Genomic DNA, 13,421 nt, shown 5'->3' on the forward strand with positions numbered 1-13,421 from the left:
GCTGTAAAGTTCACTATTCGCATTAAATGTTAATGTAGTGGCCACACTACAATCAGCAGTGCTTCAATACCATTGGCAAATCAAAATGCCAAAGTGCATTTAGATTCCAGCACTGTTTATCCTAACCTGTACTTCTCATCTTCCACTTTTATTCTCCTCAGACCCCAAAGGTGGCCACATCCTGCCCCAAACCACCCACTGGCTCTCTGCTCCTGCTGTACCCCAATATTATCTCATCACTCTGGGTTTTAGGAGGAGAGAAGACGGTGTCTTTCTTAAAAGTATATACCCAGATCTCTGTCCCAAGTTATCAGGTTTGTCTCCAGTTTGTGTTTAATTGTATGCCTACTCATGCTGATGATACACCATGAAAATGTGCATGAAAATGTGTGACATGACTTCCATGTATGTTAAAGATTTCCAGCAGAAAATCCAATATTCCTGACACTTTAATGTAGTCTTAAGTGACCAATTAATGACACGGTTAATGATGGAAGGAATCAAAAGAACAGGAATATAGATATTTGCCCATGAATCATATGTTACAACTTTCACTTTTCACCAAAGAAGTCCAGTCCTGATTGGTTGGGAATTAATCATGATTCCATGGTCAGACATTTCATTTTCCAGCTTATTTTAGGCTAGAAGTATGAAGGAGAGCTCTGTAGGATTCCAACCTCACAGTGTAATGTTACAGAGATGCATTCATACTATATAAAAAAGGTTCAGGCCAACTTAAATTATTTATTTCAATGAGACTGCTAAAGTTGGAAACAAGACCCAAGTTAAAATTGAATTATCTTTTGAATGAGTAACTACTTTAGCTGACAAAAAAAAAACAACACAATTAAGCATAAAACATGCAACATATAACTCAAACTGCATGATAATTGACACGGTTCAAGTTTTAAGCATGTTACAGACCTACTTCAACACATGGAGCATGCAACCAACCTCATTATCTCCCTTTTCTGTACACAGAAAGCAGTTAAGTGGGTCAGAGCTGCGCTGGTTGTGGATAATGGGGTTTCTGTTCCAAATGGGGAAGCATGCATGAGTAAAAGAATGTGGCCATGAGATCTATGCTTTTGTATATGGTAGCCTGGTTAGCCAAGCATGCCAAAAATGTGTGTGTGTGTTCAGCAGAAATCTGCCAGTTTGTGGGCATTCCTTTGTCGTAAATTGTAATATATTAATGTAAATTTGAACATTTTTGGTTAAGACTAGGTTGGAATTAGGGTGTAATTATGTTTAGGTAAGATTAGGGGAGGTTTTAGGTTAAGTCATTGCAAAAGAAACAAATGTAAGTCAAGGCAATGTCCTTTGAAGTGATGAAAACATGACCATGTGCGTATCTGTGTTAGGGTTTTGTAGTGCAATGCCTGCTGGCGGTTTCTATTGAGACTGTAGTATTATAACTCTTGTAGCATACAGGAGTTAACAATGGTAACAATGTCTGAGTTCACTATGCTCCTGGCAAAGCTTATCTTGGCTGCCGCTGGAATCTCAATGATCTCAAATTATATCAGAGGCAAAACGAACATGGATATACAGCATTTTACTCAGAGGCCAACTGATCAAATTCTGTTGGACTTCAATTAAGTAAAAAAAAAAAAAAAAAAAGCTCATTCGAAGCAGCAAGAGCTTTTTTTTTTTTTTTCAAACTCAGAGCTGCAAGATTCTCATTAGTGTTCCAAAATGCAGCACTCCAAAATGCTACACACACAGGTCAAGTAGTTGTAACCATTAAAGAAGTAGTCAGCTGGTGATTGTTGTCTTTGTCTGTTCTGTCCAAAAGACAAAAGGGGACAAATAAAGCTGTTGACTCCCGAGAGACAACAGAAGAAAGAGATGGAACCTCATGAGTTAGTCGAGACATACAAGAAGGTTCTGCCCATCCTGGATCTTATGCAAGCCACCAAGATTAATGTAAGTTGAAGAACAATCACACAAACACCTCATATAATCATCAAAAATTTTGCAGATTGTACTAGTGTCAAGTCTCTGCCTTTATCTAACTGTTGTCAAATGGTACTTGTTAATGCATCTTTTTGTATCACATCTTAAATCCATCTGAAGACAGATATCAGTCTACCTTGGTATTGGCTTCAGAGCTATCTGGCTTCCTCTCAAAATGGGCTTAATCGACACCAGCTGCAAAACACTGCAAATTCTCATCAGCTCCACGTGCATTCATTCATTGTCTTAATTACATGACATTCAAACAACATATTGTGTCATCTTGAGAAATGATTTGATCAGTTTGTTCAGCAATTCATTTGTAAGAGCACGAGTTGGTCGTCATGTATCTTTCTTTGTGACTGATAAAAGTGATCAGTGTGGAAAAGATTCTGCTTTGATTCGGGTGAACGGATACGGGGGACATATGAAGCCAATATTATGTCAGAGTTGTTGAAGGAATTAGTCTCTCCAGCAATGATACATGAAGAGCCAGAGAGAGGAGATCGGAGGATTAGCACAACAAAGATGAAAGAGAAAGAGCAGGTGATATGAATGTTTTGGGGCTGGTGTGTTTGCAGTGCAGCCAAATCCACATCCACACTATTTCCTATTCTCTGTTTTCAGTTTTGTAACTGAAGATGGCACATCCAATCAACTGCTCTATATTATCCCAGTGAGCATCCTACTGTTGAAAAGACTTTTAAATAATAATAACCATCATCACTGTAGGAAACAAACGTGAATGTTTTTTCCTCCACATTTTGAAGATGATTCTTGTGCATTTTACATTCATACCATCTTAAGTGTGGTGATTTTTCTATTGTGGAAAAAAATAATAAAATGCTTAACTTCAAAGAAAGAAATGCAGAATGGGAGAAAACACTCAGAAATCAACACTGCAACCCCAAAGTACTTGGGCAGTAAATCAGATTTCTTATTTCACATTAATGTATGTAACTGTTCCCAATGCAATGTCCTGGAAGCTTCGTGTTGACAGCATACAGCCTTTATTGTTATATATTTATGACATTTTATATGAAAACATCAAATGCAATGAAATCACGTTAGTGCAAACCACACTTAATGTCTTCCCACTAAATCAATATCATCTCTCTGTCAACTTCCAACTTAGCAAAATATCACAATGACTGAACTCATCTGTAATTTATGCCACAAAGTCGTACATTGCAACTGGCTGGAAAGAGAGTCTGAGACATTCACACTATATGTCACCCAGTTTGCTATTATAAATCGATGATGAAATCCTGGTGGGTGATTATTGTGGTATGTAACATAAACACTGACCATAACTGATTTTTTTTTTTCTCTGAAACAACACACTTTTACATATTTAGAAACTATGTTGACACTATTTTTGAATACAAAAAGTGATATATTTTACATAAAAAATAGTAACTTAAGCAGTGGATAGAGGAGTGTTGAAGCTAAATTAAATTAAGTTGTGGGTTTACGCAACAAGTAACCATGTTTCAAGTGACGATACTTGTAAGTTCCATTATTGTAACAGGTGCCTTGATGGCTCAGAACTGCAGCAGAATTTGCCAAAATCATGCAATGCACAGACGTCCTCCATTTACCACGATAAGTTACCAACTAAATGCTAATTATTATCAAATTTTGTTCTAAAAAAGAATTCTTGAGCCTCAAAAGTTCTGGCGTTTGCTACCTTGGCAACATCTAAACAAGAAGAGGACAAACACTGATCCATGACTTTTGAAATTCTGAAGTCAGGTGAAAAAGACAAATTTACTGATTGTTGTAAAGAATACAGAACAGACGGTTTCCCTAACTGTGAGATTATGTTTCCCCAGATTTGAGACTGGACATAATTTTATGGGGTGATCTCTCCAACACAGACTCAGACATACAGAGATGCTGTGTTCTCGCAGTCTCTCTATCTCACTTTCTTTTGACTTTGTTACATTTTTGTCTTTCCAAGATGGTTTTAGTTGCATCTCCTCTCTGTTCTTCTTCCTCTGTAGACATTCTATCTTTTCTTCTTTAACTGTTCATTTGAACATCGAGATTCTCATTTATACCAAATATATGTGGAATTCAATTTCTATTACTCTCACTGTAAAGATTGAGTTTTGAGTTGCTGCTGCTTGTTTCATGAAAAAAATCTTTGTCCAAACTATGTAGCTTAGATTTACTGTTTCTTTTACCAGCTGTTTCATGTTGGCACATCATATTTGGAATATATATAGAAATGCAAACAGACACCTCCAGTGTATATGTCCAGTTATACTGTCTGGTGGCTAAATGTTGAGCCACACTTTCTAGCCAAAGCTAACTATTCTCAGCAGTCATGATCCTGCAGCGATAGATCAAAGTCCTTATTGTAAAGTCTACAATATTTTCAGCTTTCAACAATATAATATACGTTGGCTACACAGTAATCATATAGCCACCACAACTGCTTCAAATAAGTTAATAAAAACCAGCAACCATACAGACATGAGGCCAGGAGACAGATAAAGGTAAAATAAAGTAGGAGGTACGGTCAAATAATGTGCCAGTGTTCCTATTTGCACCACACAAGAAATGAGGCGACACTGAAGGCCCTCTCAACACCGACATATCATCCTCAGATACCTGCACGCAGGTTTAATCCCTCTCATACCCGTCCAGCTATAACCAAAGACATCTGTGTTTTGATCCAGCAACAAATCTTCTTTGAATTGCACTTAAAAGAAACCACGGGACACATTTTCAGTCATGGTTCAGTTAAAATGCACATGTCAAAAAACATTAGAAGCGGTGCAGCGCAGTGGTATCTGCAATATGCAAAATGAGTTGAGTGCCAGACAGGGGAATAAAGGTTATTCTCCATCTGTCACTTTAACTAATTAAAAGGATAGCCCAGATGACTTAACTCCCTCGCTGCTAAACTACATAAGACAGAAGAATACCATAGACATCAATTCAATTTCAGTATTTAAATCAGGTTATATACAACCCCAATTAAGAATCAAACACAAATATCTCATAGACAGAAGCCCTTTATATCAACAGAAACTAATTCCATTTCAGTATCCTGATAGAGAATATTAAACACTCTTTAAATAATTAAGAGAAAATTCCGAATTATTTCAATTCAAGAAAAGATCATTTCAGTTCATTTTGTTTCAGAGCACATCAGTTAAATTTTGAGGCCTTTGTTTGGGTGAGAATATGTGAGGAGAGGCTGGTGTGAAGAAACATGCACCCTAAACTGAGGTAAGGGAAAGGAGGAGAAGCCTGGAGATTTAGACAGAAAAAAAAAGAGACTTACCCCAGCCAGGGTCCAACAAAAGGTACAGACACCCAAGCAGCTGTCCAAGAAGGCCAAAGAGGTGGAATGACACATATCCAGTCCTTGCTACTGGGATCAGCTGTTATCCTGCACTTTCTGAAGGGCTGGGAAACATTCAACTATCCAACTGGCTGTTGATTCTAAAAGTACCCCTTTTCTTCTTGAAATCATCTTTTTAAACCACTCTCACTTCTCTCTGTTGTCCTTCATGCTTCATTTGTTAGCAGCAGCAGTTTAGCTCACAGGTGTGTCTGCTTGATCACCTCACTTCCTGCCTGCATTTCCTGCCAGGTGGGAAAAGGGCTGTTCTGTCTGTTTTGTTTTTCTGCTTCTTCTTCCTTTGTGCTACACCAGGTCCTGTCCAACAAACAATGCATAGGTATAAAATGTTTTAGGTAAGTCATCAACCATGCCAAAGAAGCCGAATCACCAAAATAAAGACAGACAGATGCAAAACCAACAAGGTACCCTACAGAAATAAAAGCTGCATACATTGTAAAAAATAAATAAATAAATGAAAACAATTAGATTCAAAAGAGTTTTGAAATAAAATTACAAAAATAGATTGTAACCATAAATTACTACAAAACTCATATATCAATTTCAGTTTTTTTTCTTTTTGTTTAATTGATGAAACTGCTAGAATCAATTTTAATGCTGTAAATATATTTCTAAAATTAGATACAACTGCTTATAATTAACAGAAAAAAGGTTAGATACTTGAATCCATTAAACATTATCCTGTGTAAAGATACACCTAGAAAATGACTTTTAATTATGAAAAATTACTGTAATTTGCGAGATGGTTGTTTTCAATTATATCACAGAGGCCAAATTATTACAATGCTTTTTCACAGGGTACTAAGTTGAGTACCTGACGGAAGGTGAAAAGAAAAGGCTGCTACGTACCAGACGAGAAAAAGTTTCCTACCAAACCAAGGAAACTTAAGTACTAGACCAGAGAAATTGGTTCACTGAGCCAAAAAAAGTTGTCTACCAAGGCCAGAGAAGTGTGTGCCAAAGTCACCTAGAAAGCTGAATGGAAGATCCAGAACAAAAAGATGTCACCTACTGAAACACAAAAATGTGGTGTCCTTTTTGTTCTGTACCAGATAGCCTAAGATAAAAACATCTGCTGTGGTCTCACCTCTTCTTTTCTTCCTTACCCTGTTCTCATCAGAAAATGTGAGAGAAACGGTCTTGCGCTTACATTGCATTTTGGGCTGTTGAGGGTATTGTATAAATTGATTTATATTTGCATTTCCTCTTTATTCTTAAAGCTGAAGCTCGATTGTTTGGGGTAGATTTTTTCCTTTTAACATCAAACTATGTTTCCCTATTTGACTGAGGACGTTGCTTTTTATTACTACCCTCATGTGTGAGTGTGTATATGTATATACACCCTCAGGCAGCTACAGCATATATTGTATGGTGAAAATTGCTTTTCTACTTCATCTGTGTACTAAAAACATCTAAAAAATCTTCAGTGAACTCTGAAGGTTGCAAACACCCACCCGTATCCATGGATCTGTGTTCTTTCCCTTTTTCCAGCCCTCTTTCATTCTCAATAATAGCACTGTCACAAGTAGAGCACACAGACCTCAGGGAGTGTGTGTGCGCTCATGTCTGTGTTCGTACATGTCATTTAGACTCCATTAACCTCTAGCTGGAAGCCCTCTGGGAATCGGGGAGAAGAATGTGTCCTACAAAACAGAACAGGAGTGCAAGGGAAAGGCAGAGGGAGAATAGCAGATTTTCCAGACGATTTTTTAATTATTGCTGGGCTGAGTTGGGAATTCTCTCAGTCTGTATGTGTTTTGACGCTGAAGTTTGACACACTGACCCTCTCTGTGAGGTCTTACTTTCTGCATAACCTCAAGGAAGCCGCACAGGAGGAGAACATACACAAGTCTTTCAAGGTCCTGGCAGTCTTCTTATCAAACCTTTTAAACTACAAGCAGTTTCTAGTTGGTTTTTTTTTTTTCTGTCACTTTTTTTTTCTCACTTTGGGACCACTTTCTGCTTCAATATAAAGTTCCTAAATTTTAGTGAATTGACTGTTGGTCACAGCTGACTTACTAGTGGCTTCTTGGCTGTGTTGAGGCATGCATTTTTAAAAATTTAGTTATTTTTATACTTTATCAGGTTTGTCTTATATCATTTTGGAGAGTTTGCAGATTTAATTCTATCATTTTCTATGAAATATTTTGTCATTTTATTATATACCACAATAAAAACAAGAGACACTGAAACAAAGCGCTTTACAATAGGGAAATAAGATTAACGTGATAAATTATTAGACCAACTTAAAAGTTAAAGTTAAGGCCTGATAGAACTATACAGTGAAACCCAACATTTCCGTCAGAGCAAAGACACTGGAGCTTGACAAATTCTTTAAACAACTGTTCAGTTAAATAACAGAACCTATGAGAGAAAAAAATGAAATGAAAAAAAAACCCCATCAAGGTGCTGTAAGCATCCATCAGAGTATCTATTACAGCTTTAATCCAGGAAGTCTTTCTGCAAAATGTACCATGTCTTATTTCATGCTGTTTGAACACTGGTTTTCTATGTAACAAGATATTAAAGCAGATTTTTGGGTGTGTTCACCTTTTGCTTCATCTCTAAATTTACATTCAAACCTCAGATTATCTGATTTTACACAGAACACATCACAGAATGAAAAGCACATTTGTTAATAAGAAAATGGACCATGGCTAAATTCCATTGATATGTTTCAATTTCCACGTCCCTGCATTGCACCTGCTGGCTCACTGCCACACTGTCTCAGGTTACTAGAATACTTGCGTAAAACAGAGCCAATGCAAGTCATAAAATATCTGTGCTTTTCCGACTAAGGCAAGATGCCTTCTGTGAATGCTGTGGAAAATTGTTCCACAATATTTATTCATTTAAAATACTGCAGATTCTTGTTTTCTATCACTGTAGTACATCTTTCTGTACATAATAACCACAACCAAAATGCAGCCTTTTTACAAGGAATCTTGGGAGGTAGCTCTCCCTAAGCCATGCATTTCATTATATTTTGTCACAGTTACATATTAAATACAAACTTCAGGCTGTTTTGGAGAGATTTGTACACCATGGTTTATTCAGGGAAATTATTTGGATCCTCAACATTAACATTATCAATCAGGAATTGTGTTCTGTCAACAATTCTTCATGACTGAACCTCTATCCAACACCTGTATCCACATGCATCAAGAGCCATTCCCTCATTCACAGTGATGGTGTCGGTGCACTTTGTTTTGTTACAAAAGCTAGGAGCATGCAGCCTTTCAAAAGCCCAGCACAAAGCCATAAAAGATGTAATCAGCAAACCTAACAGTAGGGGCTGACAAACATCAAAGAGCTGTAAACTGGTGGAAAACTGTCACCCAGCAGGACTCCGACAGATGGAGGGGAGGGGGGTGGACGACAAAGCAAACAAGTGATTTGGGTATGCATGAGACCAATGCTATGTCTCTACTCTGATCACCACACTATGTGGTTAAAATGCCTGTGTGGGGGGTGATGTACCTGAGGTTTTTTATTTTCTATTTATTTGTACTATGTAAATAAGTGGATGATATTATACATATACAGTAGCAGCTGTAACAGCTAAAGTGAGGAATCGAAAGAGTGTAGGCAAGCAATTGTGAAGCTGAAGCACTCCTTAATCCAAACTACAAATTGGCCCATGTTGCTCTTACTGACCTTGGAGACTGTTATAAGCTACAGAACTAACAGAGGTTTTTCTGTTCAGTTAGTCAACTTCAATATTTGAAAAACACAATCTGAGCAGAAACTGATGAAGCCAATGCTTCTCTTTTCATCCATCCTGCCAGTACATTAATCAGACATTATGAGGTGGTTGTGTCACCCAGTCGCGTTGCCAACATTTTGGCTAGGTGCTACTGGGGCTTCATTGCAGGCATCATCTGTGTGTGTTTTTCAGTAATTATTGGCACCTTTAAAACTGAGCCAGGGCCGCTGGCCTTGCTCAGACATAGCCGACAATTGGTATGGAATGGATTCATCGCCTCCCACTTCACTGAGGAAACTGTTGCTGTCATGAACAAAGAAACAGCTTTTTTCATTTGGCTTTGTAATCTGAAACACTCGCCACCATGTCCGCTCTGCACAGCTCCCTGACCAGGTACTGCCAGCTCTGTTCCAGTGAGACTAACTTTTGACTGCTTGAAAGCTTGTGAAAAGGTGCCAGATGACATTATATGCTGATTTGCATATAATACACTCTCTCTTCTAAGAATCCTTTCTCTTTTTTTAATGGAAGGAAGAGTTCTTATGTATAGGGAAGTGATGTGATGAGATCTCTACAGGTTTGCCAAGCAAGCATAGCATATTTACATGCATTTGTATCAGCTGGGCCAATTTGTCACCAAATGCTTAATGGAGTAAGCACATTAACAATGCTCCCAGTGGTTGTTTGTCAAAACTTTATTTTTCACAGTGTCTGAAATCTGCTAAATGTGGCAACAGAGTCATCAAGTTGGCAGCAGTTTGTGTGAATAATGCTAAGTGAGCTGGAAACAAGACTACAGTGTGCAGCCAGTACATCTGAGAGGCTGCGATATTGTTTGTTAAAACGAGAAAACATGTTGCAAAAATGATAGAAGTTGATTCTTTCTCACTTTGTTAAAAGAGTGTATCATGCTGTGAGCATGAAAGCGTTAAGAGATGGGAAGTATATGTATGGGTGTCTATGGTAAGACTACACAGTGTGGCAGAAAGAAATTAATGGTAAGAACCTTTGAGATTTGATAATATAGCGTTGTAATTCTTTTTCCTTAAAATACACCAACGTTTTACAAGAAAGAAGATAAAAAATGTGGCATGTTTTAAAGGTCTAGTGAGTGGGATTTAAGGAGATCTGTTGGCAGAAGTACAATGTATGTGCATATAACTATGTCAAAATATGACACATTCTCTTGTTCTGAAATGTTTTGCTACCTTCACTTGCTCGTCACTGATTTCCGTCTGAGATTTTGTACTAGTCAGGTAGCGTAAAATGGCTTTCTTGGATCTTTTTAATTAGCTGTACAACAAATAAAAAACAAACAAAACAAAAAAAGCTAATGGATACTAACATGCTTCAGATAGCTGAATAATGAATGGCAGTCGTATTACATTGCTTTGCATGCAGAAGCATTCGATTAATCAACCAAGGGAAAGTGGAAACTATCATCCCGTACATGTACTTGGAGCTAAAAGCAAATGCCTCTTAATGCCTGCAAACATGCAAATTAGCATTAAATACAAAAGACAATTGTGGCATGTTACAACCCCGGCTTGAGGGGGAAGGGAAGCAACATAAACAGTTGTAGTTGATAAAAATCAAATTATTTATTATAGAAAAGTTTGAACAAGAATGTGCAAGATATTATACAAATGAGGCAAAACTAAGGAAGAGGGCTGGTGGGTGCTGCTCAAATTAAAGAAAACAGCAAAACACAAGAAGAGTTCTCATAAGGAGAACTTAACACTAAACTACAATACAATCACTGTGGACAAAAGAAAAAATTAAACAAAAAGGCTCACTACCTGGGAACTGACACAAAACAAAACTACATGGGAGTCAGCACCCCTAACCCTGGTGAAAACTAGACAAAAGAAAACTACCTGTAATGAAATGAAATGTTGCTGTATCAGTTTTTAACACTAATCCTGCCCCAATTCCTACCACACAGTGTATCTTGCCTCAACCACACAGATCACACAGAATGACACGCTAGAAGTCAGCTGCCTCGTTCAGCTGAACTGCCAACGCTTTTAAAAGAGTTGGCAGTTTTCGGTTGGTCAGCCTGGTGAGCGCTGCACCAATCACAGGACTCCTGGTTGCAGTCACGCCTCTGCCGTCGTGGTCCAATCAGGGAGTGGGGATCACACAACCCTATTTGCATATCTACAATATATAGTTAAAACACACACACAGGGTAGGAGGCGCTGGCCGTAACAGGCTGATGTACACTGACATTTGATTTCCGTTCATGTTCAGACATTTGTTTCTTCAACTCAAAGTGGTCGACAAGTATACCAACAGACAGCGGCATCTTTAAGCTACCACAATACTCAGCTCAATTCAGATGGTCTTACAGCTTCAGAAACCTTGTCTTTTTTCATTCTTTACATCACCATTCGAGTCACTTATTGTACTTTAAAGTGTGCAATACTGGGAATGCCTTTCAGAGGATGCTGTCTGAAAATGTAAACATGAATAACAGCGTCTCTGTCCCCATTATGACAGCCAGCTTTTCACTGTTCACGCTTTCAGATGTGGCCTTTTGAATTTGAATAGTCAGACAAGTCACATGAACAATTTCTCTCAGTGACATAACCTCAACCTTATAGCCTTGCATGAGTAAACCACTTGCAATAGTAAGGTCCTCCCGTGTTTGTTGTATGTAACCATGCATCCACCTTGCTCGTTGCGTGAGTCCTTGTCACTGATGCTTGCAACTCATCGTCCACACACTTGCGCCACCTCTAACCTATGTGTGCTTTATGTTGTGTCTCTCTCCCAGTCAGGTGTGCACGTGGGCTCGGGTCTGATTGAGTGGCTTCAGTATGGCAGCCTGCTGGTTAAACTGGGCTATCACAGAGAGCACACTGTCATAATGCACCGCTGCCAGGCTCAGCTTGCCACCGCTCCCTACCTGTCACAGATCACCACTCAGCAGGAAAACACACTGGTAAGCAGCTGTGTAGTCTGTAGGTAGGTGGCTCATATCCAAATGTTGATGCAGTAGCCTGTGAGCATGTGTTTGTGATGAATTTTACACAACCTAGCCTGAACAACTCTCTGGCAAATGGCAGATAATCACATGAAACTGTTGACCAGTTACAGTTCAATAGGTTTATTATGGCCATAAAGATGTATTTGTTGTGCAACTTCATAAAATCCTTTTAAAAGAGAGTGTACATTTGTTGCAAAGGCTTATAAGACAGCAAAGATTGCACCTACTGATTATTTCAGCCATTGACTTGTCTCTCAGTTGTAATTTGAAGGCATCTTTAAAGATAAATAGTGCGTTTTGTGTTTATGTGAAGAAATAGTGTTGTCAGAGTAATATCAGATTTGTTTGAATGTCCAAGCTTTACCTCCATGTCTGTATGAGAAAACAAATGGCAGAAGTATATACTTTTTCTGTTCGCTTCCTCATTATTTTATCAGCTAATAGAATCCAGTATAAAGGCACGCTCGCACTGCATGCGTCATCTGTCATGTATAATTGTGTGAAAATGGTGCAGCTAATGAGACTGTCCCCATTGGAGGCACATTTTAACATCCTAACATCAAAATGTGAGATCTGTTTATTCAGGATATATTCTCTTTGAAAGTGGAATCGAATTTTAACAGCCCTTGATGGTGTTAAAAATCAGCCATCATAACCAATCAAAACTATGGCATAATGTCAGCGACTGTATAGTGAATCTAAATGGACAATATTTCAGACCAACTATTGGATCCTGTTCTGTGTACTCCAGTACAGCAAGTGGAAGTATGCACCTAAAAGCTGGTCAATGCTGGAGGTGGTGTTGGAAGTGCTGATGGCAAAACTGTCCATTTTGAACAGATTTTTTGTGTAACGAAGTAACACAATCAAATTGCATTTTTCGTTCTACCTATAGCAACAGTTTAAGTGTTAAAGTCAGAGAGGTTCAAGATTCAAGGTTACTTTATTTATACCCATGGGTAGACTTGTTTTGCAGAAAAAATATTATTGTATTTGTTACAAAACAGACATTGAACCTGACAGGTACTTGCTAGAGTGACAAGATATAAAGTGCTCAGTGTTCCACCACTCACCAACAAAGGAGCAAGGATAGGTAAAAAGATAAGATAAATAAAAACAAAACACAATAAAACACAATAGGAAACCTTATGGAAATAAGAGCAATCTCTGGGATAAAAACCAGCATAAAAACATAAAATTTAAATTTAAACATCGTAATAATAAACAGAGCTAAATAAAGTGCACATGTCATGAATTTTTATTGAGCTCAGTGACGGCAACAGGAACAAAGCTGTTTTTCTAATGCTGTGTCCTGCACATGGGGACTAAAAACCTCCGTCCAGAGGGAAGAAGCTGAAATTCACTCCGTAGAGTGTGGGGGGCAT

General features: G+C 38.1%; 1 protein-coding gene across 1 annotated transcript; it reads left to right on the forward strand.

Moving 5' to 3' along the window:
* Positions 1-1,808: 1,808 nt before the first annotated feature.
* Positions 1,809-12,889, forward strand: LOC129347287 (spermatogenesis-associated protein 16-like). Its single transcript, XM_055005761.1, has 3 exons — positions 1,809-1,929; positions 11,824-11,991; positions 12,788-12,889. Exons 1-3 carry the CDS (start codon positions 1,852-1,854, stop codon positions 12,887-12,889), a joined length of 348 nt encoding a protein of 115 aa, XP_054861736.1. The 5' UTR covers positions 1,809-1,851.
* The last annotated feature ends 532 nt before the right edge of the window (positions 12,890-13,421 follow it).

Source organism: Amphiprion ocellaris, chromosome 2 (assembly GCF_022539595.1).
Source record: "Amphiprion ocellaris isolate individual 3 ecotype Okinawa chromosome 2, ASM2253959v1, whole genome shotgun sequence".
NCBI lineage: Eukaryota > Metazoa > Chordata > Actinopteri > Pomacentridae > Amphiprion > Amphiprion ocellaris.